Consider the following 20230-nt stretch of genomic DNA (forward strand, 5'->3'; position numbering starts at 1 on the left):
GTGGGTTTTTTTTGTTATCTAGGTATTCTTTGTAGGAAGTTCTCTTCTTCTTCGATGTAGTTTATCTACGTCTTGCATAATCTATTTCACAGAAACATAGAATAGTTAGGGCTGGAAAGGACCTTAAGATCATCTAGTTCCAACCCCCCTGCCATGGGCAGGGACACCTCCCGCTAAACCATGCCACCCAAGGCTCTGTCCAGCCTGGCCTTGAACACCACCAAGGATGGAACATTCACCTCCCTCACAGTAAAAAACTTCCTCCCAATATTAATCTAAACTTCCCCTGTTTAAGTTTTATCCCATTACCCCTTATCCTGTCACTGTAGTCCCTAATGAATAGTCTATTCCCAGCATCCCTATAGCCCCCTCCAGATACTGGAAGGCTGCTATGAGGTCTCCACGCAGCCTTCTCTTGTCCAGGCTGAACAGCCCCAACTTTCTCAGCCTGTCTTCATACGACAGGTGCTCCAGTCCCCTGATCATCCTCATGGCTGTCCTCTGAACTTGTGCCAACATTTCCATGTCCTTTTTATGTGTCCTCAACATAATTGATTTCAATTTTTTCCTTATTTAGTGTTTACAACCTCCCCCAACTAATACATTTATCATGGTAGACTCAACATGTAAAAATTGTGAAGATGTCTTTGCAAAGCTAATTTCAGTATTTTGCCGCGGAGAGTTTCTGAAGTGCTTCCCCCCCCTCCATGTATGTATATAAGGACATCTTATTTACTATTCTTGTCAATCTTGTTGTTCTTTTCCTACAGTTGTTCTGATTATCAGAACATTGACTGTCTTACTTCAGTTATCAGCTACATTTCCATGGGGTTCTACTCAGCTGCTTGATTATGTGTTAATTAAGTAACATATTAACATACTAACTTCCATATTAGTTAACAATAAATAATGGTGGAATTGTTATATAATTCGAAGTGCTTGCCCATTGAGAGGCATTTATAGACATAGAGGTAGTTTCCTTCTGAAATTTTTTAAACAACCACTGAATGCTAGGTAATTAACTGGTTGATTTCAATGGGAATAATGTACAACTTTGATTTGTTGAAAATTATGCTAGGCAAAACTATGTCTTTACCACCACTGAAAACATGACTCTGGGATAAATTTCAGACATGTTCATTGAAACATTTAAAAAACTCAATTCTGGCTGTAAGTTAGTCATTTAAATTGCTAAATTGTGAAATGAGGTATGTGTATACAGTCAGTCTAGGCTTTTGCGAGGATGTGAACATGGAATGAAGTGTGTCCTATGGAAAAATGTATGTAAAAAAAGTATGTTGTAATACAATATAAGACATTACAGGTAAAGAATTAAGGTCACATGGGCATCTCCAAATTCAGTTTCTTCTAACCGTCAAATCTTGATCAAATTTAGAATAATGCATAATATTGCTATTTTTATACTTAGCTTTCTAGTATAATTTTAAAAAGAAAGTTTGTAGAAACAACTATTGTAGAATTAAAGCAGTTCTCTATACCTTGCCATCAGAGTTCCAGTACCATACCATTTACCTGTGAAAAATTACTCAATACTCTAGTAGTTCAGAAGTGATAATTTGGGGGCAGGGAGGAAAGTACTATCTAGTATTTGTCTATTCTGCCCTCCCAGTGAAACCTCTTGTTGCAAGTGAGAAGGAACTAGCTGGCTAGATGCGTCTGCTGTCTAAAGAGAGAAAATTACAGGTGGGGAATTTTCTGGACTCTATTCTAGGGGCTATCTCTACTTGGGCATGTCTGCTGAGTTTTAAAGTCAGGTTTTATCCACTGCTGCAGACGTTGTTTTAGGAATATGCTTGTCCTTTGTTAGTCTGGAAATGTCAGCTTGACCTTAAACCTTGTAATAGTCTTGTGTTATTATTGTAAACAAAATGTGTGCCTGGAAACATGTTCCTCATAAATGTAAATAAAAGTATGAACAAAGGGTTTTTACTGTTGCTGTCAGCATAAAAGCCAGATATGTTTGTCCAGAGAACTTCTCAGTGTAAGGTTATTTGTCCTCCTAAATATCAAATGTTTCTCTCTCTCCCTCTGTCCTCTGCACTTTCTTCCTTGCTGCACCTCCTCTCTCTACTTCATCCCCCTCCTCCCTCTCAAAAAAGAAAACCAGCAAAAAATGCCCCAGAAAAAGCTATGCCTTTGAAAAGATAGGCAGCTGATAGGAAGACCTCAATAAGGAAGATGTGAAAGTGTGCAATTACTTGTACCGAGAATGGAATGACTACAGATACTGTGATAAAATGACAGCTTTTTTAAAAAAGGCAAACTTTTTGCAAGTGGAACAAGATACGTTCTTCTTTTAAAAAAGATGTCTAAAGTAGTATAATGATTGTCATTTTATGACACACATTTAGAATTTTACATTTATTTATATTACTAATTGATGATAAGTTGAAACTGCTTGTGAAGATGGTATTTTTAGATCTATGACCTGTGTTTTTATTAAATGATACTGACATGATTGTTTCTACAAATGTTCCATCTAACTGTCTTCATATTTAAGCATATTTCAGTACTATTTTAATAGTAGTCACAGCTTTTGAAGGCAGCAGGTTATTTGAAAATGTTTTATGTTTAGGAGGAAGGAGGGAATGGGATTTGAGAATGCTTTGAAATTCATTTTTACTTCGTATCATTTCTTCCTCTGTCCCGCTTATTTATTTCAATTTTTTTAAGTTATATTTATTTATAAATTAATGCAGTATTAACACATAGAAATAGAACAAAAATCAGAATTTAAAAAATGCTCACTTTATACAAGCAGTATTGTTGAATCTACTGGTTTATTCATCTGGAATGGCAAATGGGCATTTGTTATTAGACCACATTCATTGTATGTTTTTGTATTAGTGCTGCAGAGTGGGGTTTTATCTTGAGATCTCATCCATTATACAGTAAAATTAATGGTGCACTGAGAGGGTGAAGTTGAGAATTTACTGATCGGTTTGCTTTTACATTTTATTTTTATATTTTACATGAATCTGCTTTTCTGCATTTGATAGTTAACATAAAAAACTAGGTTGCATATATGTGGTATTAAACATTTCTATTCAAATTATATTCAAGCAAATACCTTGACCTTTATTTAAATTATATAAGGTAAAACATTCAGAGGAATCTTACTGTATTATGTGTCATTTTGCATACACAGAGGATGTACGTTTGAAGTTCGTGGTCATGGCATATTTCTCCTGCATCCATGCTAAAATGTTGGCTAAGCTAGGTTTGTCACATTTTTTGCACAGAGATACATAGTTAATGCTTCAAATATACATTCTTAATGCTAGAAGCCACTATTAGCTTCATGCTCAAAAGAAAGATTTTAATATACTATTATTCTTTGGCTAAATTTGGAAAGCTTTGAATGGATACACGACATTTTCTAGTTTTGTATGAAGAAATATAATTGGAGGTTAGAAACTGGGAAATGTAAATGCCAACAACAGGTCACATTAGTGATGTACACAGGAGTTTGTTTCTAACAGTGGTCAGTGACAGAAGCTTCAGAGAAAAGAATGTGAGAAAAATATATGAGAAGCTTTGAAAGAGCTCTAGAAAATGTTTCTTCTAAGTACAGCTGTATCCTAATCCTACCTTTTGGAATCTGGTTATGCCTTAAGGCAAAAATGTTAGTTTGCCATTGAGGCATTAAAGGAGAATCCCTCCTGTTACTGATAAACCTTGATACTCTTGTGATTCTTGCAGATGTCCTATTTTTCACTTTGGAACTAAATTAACATATTAACATATGTCCTACTAAGTTAGACCTTAAGCTACAAATAATTAATTATCTAAAGTGGAAGCATTTTTGTCATCTTAAACTTGTTGCCTTTAAATTTCATGATAAATTTACAAATAAAAGTAAACAGAAGTACCCACTCTGTCATATTACTTTTGTATATTGCTGTCATGTTTCCTCTTGCTAGTGTTATGTGTGGATTCCCAGATCTTTCAGAAGTTTTTAACAGGCCTCTGATTACTGATGACCTCTTTCTCTGAATACCCACTATTTCTGCTCTATCCTTTTTTTTAGATAGGGGGACCAGAACTGAATACAGTTTTTCAGGTGAGGGCACACCATTTATTAACGACATTTTATTTCTGGTGTTATTTTCCATCACATTCTTCGTGCATTCTGATATTTCGTTCCTTTTTGACCACCATTGCAAATCAACTAGTAACACACCTGTGGGTGGGAGGGAAAATGGCTTCTATATGTGAATGAAGTACTTAACAGTTAGACAGTACACTTGTACACTGAGGGAGTTAGTTACAAGGTAGGTGACACAAGCCGCAGGACAACCGTTTGAAAGCAAGTCTTACCTGAAATTTGTTTTCAGATATTTTTATACAGATATTTGTTGGAAATACTAAATCTTGCCAAAAAACGGATTGGGGAAAGCAGTGCATTTAAAAAAAAAGTATATAAACCATATATTTAAAATATATAAACCATATATGCCAGATATTTTCTTGCCTTTTTCCTTTCTTAAATTAGTGGTAGAAGAAGTAAAAGGCTGTAATAATTTCCCATTTTGTTGCAGTGATGCATTGTGTAATCCAAAGTAAGACAAACTGAACTGTATTGTTATTTATTACTTCAGGACAAGTATGTTTGTCATGCTGTGGTTCTGATATTTTTCTCTCCTGTTTCTTTTTGTTCTCCTGATTCCTCAATTTTCATAAACTTTCTTTTAATAGGCTGAGAGAGCAAGAAAGAAAAGAAGCAGAAGAAGCTAGTCAGAAAGAAATAGAAGAATGGGAACAGTCACTTTTAGCCCAAGCAGCACCTACAAGGATGGAGACAATGTGGGAAATTCCAGCTATTGGTCATTTTCTTTGTTTAGCACAACAGATTTTAAATTTACCGGAAATAGTATTCTATGAATTGGAACGTTGTCTTCTGATGCCTCAGTGTAATGCTTTTTTGTCTAAAATAATGACGTCTTTGTTAAGTCCTCCTCATCGCAGATCTACATTACATCGCAGGCCTCCACTTTCTTACAGGACTTGGGAAGCAGCACTCAGACAGAAAGTACGACACTGGTATACTGTTGTAGGGCAGACTGACAATCCTAATAGCTCCGCAGAAAAACTTGGATTATGTCCCCAGTTTTTCAAAGTCCTTGGAGAAGTTAATCCCTTGGAATCAAAACCATTTCATGAGCTACCATTCTACCAAAAAGTGTGGCTGCTAAAAGGTCTCTGTGATTTTGTGTATGAAACACAGAAGGATGTTCAGGATGCAGTGCTAAGTCAGCCTATACATGAATGCAGAGAAGTAATTCTTGGTTATGACTACTTGGAGAATGCATACGTTCATTTTCCACAGTTCTGTGGTGCAGATGTTCGGATTTACAAACAAAAGCCTTTTCAGGCTCCTGAATTCCCATCTCCTCCCATCAAAGTTAGAAAAGTGTCACGTATTAAATTAGAAAAAGTAAAACGTGAATATGTGAGGAAAAGTAATGGGGAGGTTAGTTCTGGTGTCAAAGAAGAGCTGCTACATCCTTCCAAGGCGGAAGCAGAGAAGACTATGGATTCCATTGTTAGCTGTCCAGAAAAAAAAACACGTTTAGATAGCTTTAGAGTCACTACAGAGGAGATTAACTGTGACATCAAGCCCTCAAGATTCTGCGACATCAAGAAAACTGGTTGCTATAAAGAGAACTTGGGGAGTTTGAGTAGTTCAGGAGAAACTGTTGGTATGGGTGGTCACCTTAGTTCAGGAGAAGTAAAGACTGTGGAGAATGGCCATAGTTTTTCTGAAATGGCTAGAATAAAAGCTGAGATGAGTCCATTCAAGGAGAATACACTGAAAGCTTGCCAAATGCATGTCAATGGCACTCATAATGACAACCAAGACGTAAATTACCAAGAATCTGCTAAAGAAACAATGCTAGAGAAGTCACTGCGAAATAATGAGAAACTAAGTAAGTTGCGAGTGAAAAAGAAGAAAAAGAAAAAAAAGAAGTTGAAGGATATTCTAAATGCAAATCTACAGAGAAAACTTGATGACTTGCAAAAAAAACGTGAGATTCATCTTCATCCATTCAAATCTTACAAAACTGAGATCCAGAACAAGTTGTTTATAATTAAAAAGAAAGCAAAACACAAGAAGCACAAATCTGGTAAGTTAGCATTTTTACCTTTAGTAAATTTAGGAGGATACAGATTTTGTTAGTTGATTAGTCTATGTTTTATTTTGTGAAATAGAACAGCCTTCATGGATTAGGTTTTTCTGTTAGTGGGAAGATTTCCCATTGCAATAACACAAGCACGTAAAATAGATTAATTGGCTGATTAAACCATGATTCATTTGCAGAATGTATCTTTAGAGAGCATGTCTCATTGGAAGAGTTTGTCACAGAAGTATTTAAGAAAATCTGACTGAGTGGTTAGCATCAGAGAGTGTAGCTTGAAGTTGCTTTATGCTGTCTTGTAGCAATTGTGGAAATATTTCTCCCCTTTCTGGTAATGTTAGTTTATATAAATCACAAAGAAACACAGAGTAATTACATAACATCATGAATCTAAAATCATTTCTACTGGAACTGTACAGTCTTAGGTCGCCAGTCACCAAATAGTACTGCTTTTTGACTGCAGGCCTGATCAAATTTCTGCTTAGTCCAACAACTGAGATACAGAATTTATGTAGATGGCATTTGTATTATGGATGTTGGCAGCATCTAGTTAAATGTTTCAGGTAGGTGATACATGATCCAAATTCCAGTTAGCTCACTGGAAAATTTTAAAATTAGGAGAGTGAAGTTGGAAGTCCTTAAGTCAGTTTCCATTGTCGGGTAGTATTTTAATGCTGTATAAAGCACCATAAAGCTTGGTCTGCTGTCCTGTTCATTCAGGGGCTAAGCTATCTGTGCTAGATTTCAGCAGGCTGCTTCAAACATATTTTTCGAAGCAACAGGCTTATTTTCAGAATCAGTGTAGATTGACAGGTAAATACTGGATTTCAGTTAAAAGCAGAGAGCCAAAACCAAACATCTCTGTAACAAAACTTCTTCTAAACGTAAGGGAATTCAGAGATCTGATGCTAATGCATTTTACCTAGAAATTCAATGGAAATTTAAAGCTAAGAAAAGTAATGTTTAGATCCCAAATATTTGTGCAGAATACTCGAAGAAGTGTCTTACCATATAAATCACAACTTCCTCCCTCCAAAAATTTTCAATGCCCACATCTAAACATAAATTTTAAGAGTTACAGTTGAAGTTCATAGGTGCAGTATTCAGCAAAAGAAGTTTATTTTACATTCACTTTTGTGACTGTTAGCTCTGGAAATATATCGCATTCCATTTTTTAAATCAGACAACCACAAAGTGAATAATAACCTAAATTTAAAATAAGGGCTCTCTAATTTATAGAAATTATTAGGAAAAAAAAAATGGGACCAAGTGACTTTTTTTTTTTCTGTGAAAGTAGTTAAAGTTGGCCTTAGTCTTTGTTGTAACCCTCATTTTATAGCACATGCCTAAAAATGTACTTCCTATAAATGAAGCAATGCTCATAGAACAGCATGTGTAATTTTTTAATAGATTTTTGTTTTGAACCACTGTTCTCAGTATTTGAAAGTAGCCTTTGAAGTTAATAGAGATGATATTCACTGTGATAATGGCTTTTCTTACGTGTGTCATAAAAAACCCCAAAAGTTAAAAAAAGTTGCCCGTTTGCCTCCATCTTGAGGTATTTATAGCTAAAAGCTATGTTGTGTTTTTAGAGATGAAGAGACAAATTTTTGAGTGCTCTTAGAAGAACTGTAGATACTGGCAGTGTGAATTTAAACTTTATTCTTACAGAAATGCATCATAAACACCTATCACAGAATGATTGTATTTATAATAAAAATATATCCTATAATCACAGTGAAAATTCTCATATTTTTAATTTCTAATTTTTAGTTTGTAGCGGTTAAAAATTTTTGATCTTGAGTAGGTCCCTGACCTAATCCTAATGTATTTTAGGAACCAGATATGTTTCAAAAGATTTTATGGAACACAAGCTAGTGTTCCATACCCCTAAAACCATGAGAATTAAAACAGTAGTTATTTTAGTTTTAATTTGTGTTTTTTACATGACTGAGTAGTAAATTCAACAGAATGCCAGGAACCGCTGTTTTTTCGAGTTCCATATTGTGTCATAAGAAGCTTAATGTTACCAGATGTAATTTAATATAGAAAATAATTACTGTCTATAAGAATATCTGTAGCTGTAGACCAGTATAAGATGCCATTAATCATCTCAACTTGGTTTTAATTATTTACATTTTCATCAGAGGTTACTGCAGGTACAGCATTACTCCCATTCGTTTGATTTTAGCCAGGAAGGAGATGTGTCAATGCAGGTGGAAATCCAGAAAAGAGTAACAGTTTTCTTTTGGCTATTCTGGTGGTATTTGCACAGTTTTGCAAACCTGTCTGCACATGGAGACGTGTCTCTTCTGTGCGAAATTACGGAAGTTCCTACGGTTCTCTCTACTTGTACTTCTCCTGTGTCTCTCACTACTTGATCTGATGGATCTAATAGTCTCTGCTAGTCATGCTCAAATGGTGTGTTTGCCATTCAGGTGGAGGACATAAAACATTCCTTTTCATCTGCAGGTGACAGACGTTGTCCTGGGCGTGATACGAAAGGATCTATTTCTTTTGGTACTTTCTTTTCCTTTATCTCTTAATATATGTTCAGGCATTCCCCTTCTTATTCTGACTACTGTTTCATTGCAAACTTCAACATCACTGGAGAAAATTTTCCGAAGACTTTGCAGTATTACAAGAAAAGAGCTTTTCTTCCGATGCTCGTTAAGTCTGTTAGTCCTGTAGCTGTTAGGCTGAAATGGACAGGATTGGATTGAATTCATAGCAATGCCGTATTATTCTGTAATGTTTCATAATGTTTAATGCTAGGTAGTATTTCTCAGAGCTGTTCTGCAGTTTTATCTTCTGCTTAGAGATAGACTTATAATGTAGAACAGAGAAAGCGATTTGGTAAAACTTGTTCTGGATTCACAAAAACATTTGATTTAAATGTGATCATAGCCATAATTGCTCTTTATAATGTTCTTTAAAAGTACAGGAGGTAGAAGAGAGCATTAGGAATGTAAAATTTTTTAACAAGCTTGACTGTTGTTTCCTTAAGGCAGCTAAGTTTAACTTTTAGTCACAGTTCGTTTTCTTGTTGAGATAATTTACACACTCCTGATTGCTGTATCAGAGGTATTCAAAAGATACTGTTCATGGATATAGACTGGTTGTGTGGTTTTTTTAGCTGAAAACTTCCTGTAACTATTTTGAGCAAAACTGACTGGAGAACATAGCCACATCAATGAGCATTTCTTACAAGTTATGAAAAGGAAGATGTAATCACTGTATTCAGTCTGTGACTTTGGAACAAGGTCGTGGTTATTACTGTGGCAGCATACTGTGCCAGTTACTGACAGAGTACTGAGTATAGTGAAAAGACAGAATCAGAGTAATTATGTAAACAAGTTGGATGCTACACATTAATTTTAAGTGTTAGATAAATTAGTTTATAAGTTGTTGAATTAGATTGTGACGGTGAGGGGCTTTTTGGGTCTGGAGTATAACAGCTATGCTGAAGTAAATCATGGAGTACAACAAAGACTGCAGTGCAATATATGGTACAGAAGCATGAGAATTCTGTGGTTGCATGCTTGAAACAGTGATTGGATGAAATTCAGAGCATCTGTAGGGTTGAGAAAATAGGAGGACTGTTTCAAACAGCCAGAGACTGCTTGAAATAACTATGGTGTCCTGAAGCAGAGGTTGAAGTAAGTGTAAGTTGAATCTCTTTTATTCCAACTGGTGTAGAAACACTAATACAGTGCACAGCTTTAGAAGAACCTTGGTGTAAATCTGATACCCTATACTTATGCTCTGAAAGATTCATAGCAGTCCACCTGCTCAAATTCTGTTTCACACTATATTTTATACATTTTGTGAAATAAAAAGTTGCTTGAATGTGAAGAAATCAGTTTAACAGCCTAGCAGCAGTTTTGTAGTGTCTGATGTACTGTGCTTGGTAGTTTAATATTTTGTCTTCAGAGTTGCAAAAAACTTCACTGTAGTGTTGCCTAGCCTCTAGGTGTTGAACAAATAGCCTGGTAACCCTGTTGAAAACATTGAGGTATTCTACCAAGTTGTAACAATGTACTTAATGCATTAAGCTGCAATGTCAGTATCTTCAGAAACATATATCACTGAGGTTTTATTGGGTTTACTTACATTGTTCTGTAAATCAGCTTTACTAATGCTCTTGTTCAGATTTGCTTTGCTATTTTGACTGTATGAAAGCATATTCTGTGGCAGTGCGGAACCTTCAAAAGTCATTAGCAATGCTTTGTTTTCCAGATCACTGTAAGTTGTATTTTCTAAAAGAGGAACTGTTAGGAGCAGGAGAGAAGATTAGCAGAATACAGAGAAAACAGGACATGCTCAGTAGTTGCCAAATCTTTGAAAGCCATGAAATGTGTCTTACAAGTTTGTGAGGTGGAAGCTGTATGACCAGCTTTTCAATTTGAGAACTTTTGAGTGGAGTTGCTGCTAGAATGTAATGAGAAAATAGGAATTCTTGCAGTTGGACAGGGCTCACTTTTTTATCGTGGCACATACTACTGATTTAGTGTTTTATATCAGAAACGTCCGTTTCCCCGTTGATGAATGGGGCTTTACTGCATATGCAGTAGAAATTTCATTTTTATTTAGAATTATAATTAAAATATTTTTTATTAAAAATTGTTTTGTTTTCACTTTGTAATTTAATACATGAATTGACATTAATTCCTCGAGGAGCCACAAGGACTCAAATATCATAGTTCATAATAAACTTACTACATCTGTGAAAATGTTCCTGTTTTCAAGTCAAAATTATTTGTTATGAGAACTTATAAATTGGTTGTATTGTGTTTGCTGCGGTAATTTACAAGTGTCAAGAGCATTTCTGTGGCTTAGTGCTTTATTTGTCTACATTTCTATGTGCCTAAAATAGGACTAGAAGAGATCTGAAATGTCATTTATTTGTTCCTTTGTCTTCACCTTTAGATGGCAGGACCAACTTGAGATGCCTTCTGTTTAGTTGCATCTGATCTCCCTAGTGTGTTTTTGGATGCTCATAACTAGTGTTGGGACCTAGTTTGTATATTACCTTGTTAAGCCTGCACATGTGTTCAGTGATCCCATCTGTGGAACTTGTTTTGGCTTGAAAGGAAAACCTAGGGCAGCCAGGCATCTTCTGGACCTGCTGAACTTAAATAACGTCTAAGAATTTTTGCAAAGCTGGCTAAGGGACTCTCGGGTAATAAAATGTCGATCTCCAAGGAATCTTAGAACAGAAGTGTTCCATTGATGGTTATTTAAAAGGAATAAATTTGAAAGATCCGTAGATCTGGGTCTGTTTTTATTCCAGTTCAGTTACCTTTAAGCAGAAAAATCCTTGAATAAAATTAATCAAGGATCAGATTTCCAAAATAAAAATGTATCAAGATTTGCTAGTTTAAATTCTCAGACCAAAAGCTGACACATTCAGCAGAAACAAAAGAAATGGTGAGGGATGTCTGCTTCTACCAGTTACTGGCCTTGTTGCATGTAGCATAACCATACAAACGCTTCATCTGTGCTGCTACAGAGTAGTCATATAGCTTCAACTTCCAGGCTGAGGCAGGCATAGATTTTGTGTTGAGGGTAAAATCACTAAGGGGTTGGACAGACATCAGCTGTGAATGACAACTTCTCAAACCACTCCGCTGAGGTCTTCAAGAGCTCCGTTACATGTAATCCTAGGTAAAGAGACCATTTAAAATGGCTTAATTTACTTCAGGAAGTGATGTTTCTGACAGCAGCTAGATGAATTTTGAATCGCAGCACGTGGTACCTTTTGGAGCAGACAATGTACAAATGTACTTGCTGACTAAAAGCAATCAGAGTTAGGAAAGCACCCCTAAGAAATAATAAAGAAAAAATATTTCTGATAAGGAAGCTTATATGCATGATCTCTTCAGGTCATCTGTTCAAATTTAGCACATCCTTGCTTGCTGCCTCTTGATCCCTTGTTTTTACTTGCCATAATTTATAAACCAGTTAAGAGTTCTACATGTAGACAAGCCAATAAAGTAATTTCAGTACAAAAATTATCAGAGGTAGAAGGGAAACAGTGGCTCAGTAACTAGATTTCCATCTTTACAGTTCTTCTAGTTACATCTGACCTGATCTGGTATTCATGGCAGTCCTGCTTTGAAACAAGGAATCAGACTAGGTGACCTCAAGCTATTCCTTCCAGCCGGCTTTTCTATAGCAGGCCTGTCAGGCTGTCCTCAGTGCTACAGAAGGCCAGGGAGCAGGTCATCCTAAGCGTGATCACACAGTATGTGTGGGAAAATGGAGGCCCAGTTGCATGGGTTCATGAAGGGCAGGTCCTGCTTGAACAACCTGATCTACAATAAGGTGACCCGCCTGGTTGATGAGGGAAAGGCTGTGGACATTTTTCTGCTTGGAACTTAGTAAAGCATTTGACGCTGTCTCCCACAGCATTCTTCTGGAGAAATTGGCTGTTCATGGCCTGGATAGGTGGATCCTTTGCTGGGTTGGAAGCTGGCTGCATGGTGGAGCCTGAGAGTAGTGGTAAATGGTATCACATCTGGTTGGTGACCGGTCACTAGTGGTGTCCTGCAGGGCTCAATATTACGGCCAGTGTTATTCAGTTGATTCACTGATGATCTGGATCCGGGAATCAAGTGCACCCTCAGTAAATTTGCAGACAACACCAAGTCGGGTGGGAGTTTTGATCTACTGAGGAAATGACGGCTCTGCAGAGGGATCTGGACAGGTTGGATCGATGGGCTGTGGCCAGTGGTATGAGGTTCGACAAAACAATGTGCTGGGTCTTGCATTTGAGCCGCAGCAGCCCCATGCATTTGAGCCGCAGCAGCCCCATGCAATGCTCCAGGCTTGGGGAAGAGTGGCTGGAAAGCTGCTTATGGAAAAGGACCTGGGATGCTGATTGATGGAGCTGAACATGAGCCAGCTTGTGGCCATGCAGCCAAGAAGGGCAACAGCATCCTGGCCTGTATCAGCAACAGTGTGGCCAGCAGGGCCAGGGCAGTGATCGTCCCCCTGTACTGGGCAGTGGTGAGGCCCCACCTCAAATCCTGTGTTCAGTTCTGGGCTCCTCGCTACAAGAAGGACATTGAGGGGCTGATGCGGGTACAGAGAAGGGCAGTGAAGCTGGTGAAGGGTCTGGAGCACAAGTCTGATGAGGAATGGCTGAGGGTTGTTTAGTCTGGAGAAGAAAAGGCTCAGGGGGGACCATATTTAACACTGGAACAGGCTGCCCAGGGAGGTTGTGGCGTCTCCTTCCCTGGAGACATTCAAAACCCGCCTGGACGCATTCCTGTGTAACATTATCTAGGTGTTCCTGCTCCGGCAGGGGGATTGGACTAGATGATCTTTCGAGGTCCCTTCCAATCTCTAACATACTGTGATACTGTGATACTGTGATACTGTGATATTGCTGTCTACAGCTACCTGAAAGAAAGATGGAGAAAGGAGATGTCTTCCTAAGTAGAAGTGATGGGACAAGAAATAATGGCCTGAAGCTGCACCAGGGCAAGATTAGAAAAGATATTAGGAAAAATTTCTTCACAAAAGGTTAGTCAGGCACTGAAACAGGGTGGCCAGGGAAGTGGTGGAATCACTGTCTCTGCAAGTGTTCTTAAAACAAGTAGATGAGGCCCTCAGTGACATGGCTTAGTGGTGGTCTTAGCAGTCCTGAGGTAAAGGTTGGACTTGATGATCTTAAAGGTCTCTTCCAACCTATTTGTTTCTGTGTTTCTATGTTGAAATGTTCAAGTAAAATGTAAATGTTCATTTTAATCATGTTCAAATCTTTTTGTAAAGAAAGAAGACAGTCTAGCTGCTCTATGTTTTTATCCCTTCACATTCTTGCCAGGTAACATTCTTTTGCAGGCTGTAACGAGGAATTCCCATATGATCAGGTTTCTTTTTGGGTCAGTTTGCCAAGAATGCTTATATTAGATGTCTGATTTAGTTTGTTAGGAGGATAGTACTGTTTGCAGTAGTAGCAATTACGTTTTCAATGCAGCTGGATTCATAAAATACATAACAAAAATGCTGTCTTTTTTTTCACATTGTTAAAATGTTTGGGTTATTATTCTAATAAACGTGCTTCTCTGTTTTATCACTTGTCCTGTAATGTGAAGCCTGTGAGTGTTTTTGTTTGCTAGTTTAGGGCTTTTAGAACTTTATTATGTGTTCAGTATGTAGAGTTTCAAATCTAGATTGGTTTATTTATTTTTAATGTTTTAATTTTATGTAGAGTTTCTAATCCAGGTCCTTACCTTCTGTAGTCCTAGGACCATACCATCGAGTCTTGTGTTCCACCTCATAAATGTATTTTATTTCAGATTTGGGTAAGGTGTTCAGGAAGCTCACAGTATAGTAAAACGAAAATAGGATGCTGTAATAAACTGAAAATTTACATGCTAGGCATCTGTGAATAGGGATGTATATATGTGTATATGCATTTGCGCACATAAGCAAGTATGTATTAGGAAAAAATTAAATGCAATTGCTGCCAATATTTTCATTAATATAAATAACCAGGTTTGCACATGTTTCTGTTATTACCAAGTGCCTGTAATGATTCTATTTGACAACAAATTCCACATATTTGTGGTTTTGGGGGGCTTTGTTTTGTTTTGTTTTGTTTGTAAGGATTTTTGTGTTTTAGGACTCCTGAGTGTGAGTGACAGTAATTTTAGAGTGTAGGCTTGTTTCGATATATGATGTTAACGTAGAATGACCATATGAGAAACTCCATTATCTTGCATATAGGGCTTGGTGAAATAGCTACTTGATTTAAGTGTATGTGACTTGTGAACCCTGATACTGTAGGCAGTAAAGCACTTGCCTTACCTTCAAAGATGCTTTTAGTTACCTCCATATTCTTATATAGCACAGTGGTTGTGAAGGGCGTTTTAGGAAGGAGTTTGCTTCCTTTTAAAATGTTAGATTTTGCTACAGCCAGAAAAAACAAATCAGTAATCTGATTTCGTTGGTAACTTAAGTCTGTTCATTGAGAGATTTCTAGATATTGCCAGTATTTTAGGGTATTTTCTACTATAAGATACAGATGTGTGGTTCACTTTACAGTGTCAGAGAACAAATCTTGCAGGTAAGATGCTATATTTCTTAAGTTTGTGGCTTAACATCTGAATTTCATGGCTTTCAAAATGGTGTAAATGTCTTGTTTTCTGACTTAAATTTTTAGTATGAGCATTGTAGCAGATTTGTTCTTTTTTTCTTTTTTTTTTATTTTTTTTTTTTTCCTAAAAGACTCTCCTACACAGATACTTGTCTAATGTTTGGTTTTACGGGGTTCATTTATGATTCATCATGTTTACATGACTTATCCTAAGCCTAAGACCTAACCCTTTGTTAGTTACAGTTTAATTTTCAGGTCTATATGTAATTTGATTTTGTTAATAACAAGCAGCATTATGAAGCTTTTCTCTTTTAATCTTACAAGGGAAAAAATCGGTATCTAAAAAAGCAATCACAAAGAAGAGGAAAGGTGTCACAAAGTCTACCATACCAGAATTTCAGGTAAATTATTCTGATTTTCATTTTAAGCACTTAAAATCTGAATGTCTGTGAAGTAAATCCTTTAGTTTCTGATAGAGATCTTGGAAATCCTAATGAATTTCCTTCTTCTAGTTCAACTTTTTTAATCTGATTGTGTATTTCAAGTGCATTTCACCTTTTCTTGGTAGAGAAAGTTTTAGCAGTTTTCATTATGTGGAGCTTAGACACCATTTCACAATACTGTTTAAGATCTGAGATACATCTGTTACAGGACAAAACCTGTAAAAATTAGGAGTTATTAACGGAATTTTTACAGTAGATGTAATTTTCTGGGATGAAAATACTTGTGTTTTATATGAGGTGTGACACTGGTGGCCTTGAATTGAAATCTAGCTTGGTTTACTAGAAGGACTTGAAAAAAATTGGTAGCTTCTGGGCTCATCTTGTGTGCTACGTTTAGGCACATGACTTTTAGACCAGAGATCACTAAGAAAAGAGTGCTAACTGTGATAGTGTGGTTTTATGGTACTGTGATGGAAGTGTTACAGTACTTGTGTTCAAAGTCACAATTTATGCATGCATGCATGCATGCTTGGATTGAAGTTCTCCTTTGGCTATAATTTTTTTTTTCACAAACCAATCTGCTATTCTGAGCAATAGACCCACATTAAATCATGACTGTTCCGTAACATCCTCACATGGATGATAATTAAGTGTTTCAAGTGGAGCTAGCAGAATTTCTGGTGATAAAATTGGCTAGTAACAGTCAATGTTGAGAAAGGACTAATATTTAAGTATACACTGATTTTTGGCTATATTCTAATGGTAGGAACTAAAATATTTCCTAGCAGCTACAGAAAGCAGGTACAGTGTCTAAAAATTTTCTTTTTCCCAGCGTATTACCTGCTTGCCATGGATATACATGGTTAGATTAGAAATATTTTTTTACAATATTGAACTGCTGTATTTAGTTAGTCCGTCTAAAACATTATCTCAAACTCAGCCCAGCTTTCTATCTAACCAAGGTAATCTGTATATCCAGCTGTAAAAGTAACGTTCTTATAGTTACCTGTGTAAAATGTTAAATGTAACAAAATAATTCTGTCTCTTTTGGTCAAAGCTAGGTATTACATCTGTTCTAGGTAGAGCTAAAATTGATTAGTATGAGCAGTTTCCTCTTTGGGAAATTTTTAAGAGTTTAACCTGCCTTTTTCAAGAGGGCAGGCATGACTGCTAGAAGTATCTGCCAGTATTAAAGTATATTCGGAATACTAGTCGGACTTTTAGAGCCTAGTAAAGTATGCTTCAAGATACTCTGCTCCGCACTGTGGATGTATAAGCCTTATGAAATTATGTGACCTTGTTTGAAGGTGAGTGTGTATTTTTTAAATATTTGGTAAGAGAGCTTGAGTGTATGCAGGCCCCCTGAAGTATTCCAGGGAGAGTATAACCGTAGGAATATTACTGTTCATACCTAAACATCCGTTCTTTTGGAAAGAAAGTAAGTAAATGAAAATCTGTAAGTTGTTCTATCTCCTTGCAGGCTACAAATGTTATTAGAAAAATGACCAAAACCACAGAGCACTTTATTTTGTAAGACTAGGTCCTGTAATTCAGTATAGATCCTTACCTGAAAATTATAACTTGATATTAAAGCTGATAAAATTATTATTAATAAATCTTTCAATATGTGTTAAAATTGTTAAAACTGATTATTAATCAAAAAAATCACCCCTTTTTATGTGATTTCAGACCTTATACTGATTTCTTAGCTCAAGGTTGCTCTAAAAGAAAACACCAAAACTCAACACCGCAAAGCAAACAAACCAAAACCAAACAAAAGATAAGGAGATGCAAATTAAATTCTCTACCAAATAAAAAGACACAAAAAAACATGTCTTGTTTTCCATATCTTGAAAATTGTTTGAGAAGTGAGTTTGCATCTTTAAAGAGTAGGAGTTAGTTGGCTGTTGCCTATTTCCTGTTAAGAGGCACTATGAGTTACAAGCTTATCATAACTACTGTTCATTAATGTTTTAAAGAAATGACAGTTACTATATTGCTGTACAGAAGAGACATTAATGTGGGGGGGTTTAGGTTTCTTTTCCGGTTACAAAGTTTAGGATTGGTAACAACTGCTTTGTCTCAGTCTTCCCTCATGTACCTATATAAACCTACCTGTACTATAATTAAGGAAAAAAGGAACATGCACATTTTAAGCAACTGTCTAACTTAATGTTTTCTGTTTAACTGTATTATTAACAATTTCAGGGTTGTCAGCTATGGTTTATATTAAATCTCAAAAGGGGCTGTCTGGACATTTACCACATGGAGCTGGCAGCAATAAAAGAGCAGGTTCATAGGAAATAAAATATAACTTAGAATCATTATACGGTTAAGCTGAAGTTGTTGCATCCCAACTAGAAGGAAGTGCAGCAGGAGGGCCAGGAGACCTCCTTGGATGGATAAGGAGCTGCTGAGGAAAATTCAAAGGGAAAAAGAGGCTTATAAAAAGTGGAAGCAAGGACAGGCAGCCTGGGAAGAATACAGGGATGTTGTCCAGGAAGCTAGGGACCAGGTTAGGAAAGCTAAGGTCCAGTTAGAATTAAACTTGGGTAGGGTTGTTAAGGATAACAAGAAGGGATTCTATAGGTACGTAGCGAATAAAAGACAGACTAGGGACAACGTAGGCCCCCTCTGGAAGCTATCAGGAGAACTGGCTATCCTGGATCTGGAGAAGGGTGAGGTTCTGAATGACTTCTTTGTTCGGTCTGCACTGGCACAGCCTCTGACCACACCACCCAAGACTTGGAAGGCAAATGCAGGGACTGTGAGAATGAAGACCTTAGGCCCACTGTAGGAGAGGATCTGGTTCGAGATCATCTTAAGAACCTGAACATTCACAAGGCCATGGGACCTGATGAAATCCATCCGCAGGTCCTGAAAGAGCTGGGAAATGAAGTTGCTAAGCCACTGGCCATCATATTTGAGAAATGATGGCAGTCAGGTGAAGTTCCTCACGACTGGAAAAAGGGAAATATAACCCCCATTTTCAAGAAGGGGAAAATGGATGACCCAGGGAATTACAGACCAGTCAGTCTCACCTTTGTGCCTGGCAAAATCTTGAAGCAGATTCTCCTGGAAGGCATGCTAAGGTACATGAAAAACAACAAGGTACTTGGTGACAGCCAGCATGGCTTCACTAAGGGGAAATCCTGCCTGACCAATTTGATGACCTTCTATGTTGGGGCTATAGAACTGATGGACAGGGGTAGAGCAGTTGATGTCATCTACCTGGATTTGTGCAAAGTGTCCGATACTGTCCCACATGACATCCTTGTCTCTAAATTGGAGAGACATCAATTTGATGGATGGACCACTCGGTGGGTAAAGAACTGGCTGGATGGCTGCACGCAAAGAGTTGTGGTCAATGGCTCAATGTTCGTCTGGAGACCAGTAACGAGTGGTGTCCCTCAGGGATCGGTGTGGGGACTGGTCTTGTTCAACATCTTTGTCAGTGACATGGACAGTGGGATTGAGTGCGCCCTCAGCAAGTTTGCCTATGACACCAAGCTGTGTGGTTTGGTTGATACTCTGGAGGGAAGGAATGCCATCCAGAGGGACCTTGACACGCTTGTGAGGTGGGCTGATGCCAACCTCATGAAGTTTAACGATGCCAAGTGCAAGGTCCTGCACCTGGGTCGGAGCAGTCCCAGGCACAGCTACAGGTTGGGCAAAGAAGAGATTCTTCCCCTGCGGAGAAGGACTTGGGGGGTGTTGGATGATGAGAAAATGCACATGAGCTGGCTTCAGTGTGCTCTTGCAGCCCAGAAAGCCAACGGTATCCTGGGCTGCATCAAAAGGAGCATGACCAGCAGGTCGAAGGAGGTGATCCTGCCCCTCTACTCTGCTCTCCTGAGACCTCACCTGGAGTATTGTGTGCAGTTCTGGTGTCCTCAACATAAAAAGGACATGGAGCTCTTGGAAGAAGTCCAGAGTAGGGCCACGAGGATGATCAGGGGACTGGAGCACCTCCTGTGTGAAGACAGGCTGAGGAAGTTGGGGCTGTTCAGCCTGGAGAAGAGAAGGCTGCATGGAGACCTCATAGCAGCCTTACAGTATCTGAAGGGGGCTGTAGGGATGCTGGAGAAGGACTCTTCATTAGAGACTGTAGTGATAGGACAGGGGGTAACGGGTTAAAACTTTAACAGGGGAAGTTTAGATTGGATCTAAGGAAGAAATTCTTTCCTGTTAGGGTGGTGAGGCACTGGAATGGGTTGCCCAGGGAGGTTGTGAATGCTCCATCCCTGGCAGTGTTCAAGGCCAGGTTGGACAGAGCCTTGAGTGGCATGGTTTAGTGTGGTCCCTGCCTATGACAGGGGGGTTGGAACCAGACGATCTTAAGGTACTTTCCAACCCTAACTATTCTATGATTCTAAGTTAAGTATGAGACCTCACTGAAGTGTGTAAAAATTTATGCTATAAAAGGTTGGCTGAAGTAAACAGGGGCAAGTGTGGCGCATCAGTGATCTGGGGAGTACACTAGGTTTGTATTTATAACTTGATCCACAGATTAGATTTGG

The 20230-nt window shown here is 37.8% G+C and overlaps 1 protein-coding gene across 3 annotated transcripts in view; it reads left to right on the forward strand.

Moving 5' to 3' along the window:
* BRD10 (bromodomain containing 10) overlaps window positions 1–20230 on the forward strand; it is a 50498-nt gene that overhangs the window by 5944 nt on the left and 24324 nt on the right. For all 3 annotated transcript variants that reach the window (XM_061473075.1, XM_061473074.1, XM_061473073.1), the window contains 2 exons: window positions 4720–6149; window positions 15592–15668. In XM_061473075.1, coding sequence (XP_061329059.1) covers window positions 4720–6149; window positions 15592–15668 — 1507 coding nt within the window. The remainder of the gene's footprint in view (window positions 1–4719; window positions 6150–15591; window positions 15669–20230) is intronic.

The sequence above is a fragment of the Pezoporus flaviventris genome, unplaced genomic scaffold (assembly GCF_033815535.1).
Source record: "Pezoporus flaviventris isolate CSIRO_AGI_PZ_B2104156 unplaced genomic scaffold, CSIRO_AGI_Pfla_v1 ptg000076l, whole genome shotgun sequence".
Taxonomy (NCBI): Eukaryota; Metazoa; Chordata; class Aves; order Psittaciformes; family Psittacidae; genus Pezoporus; species Pezoporus flaviventris.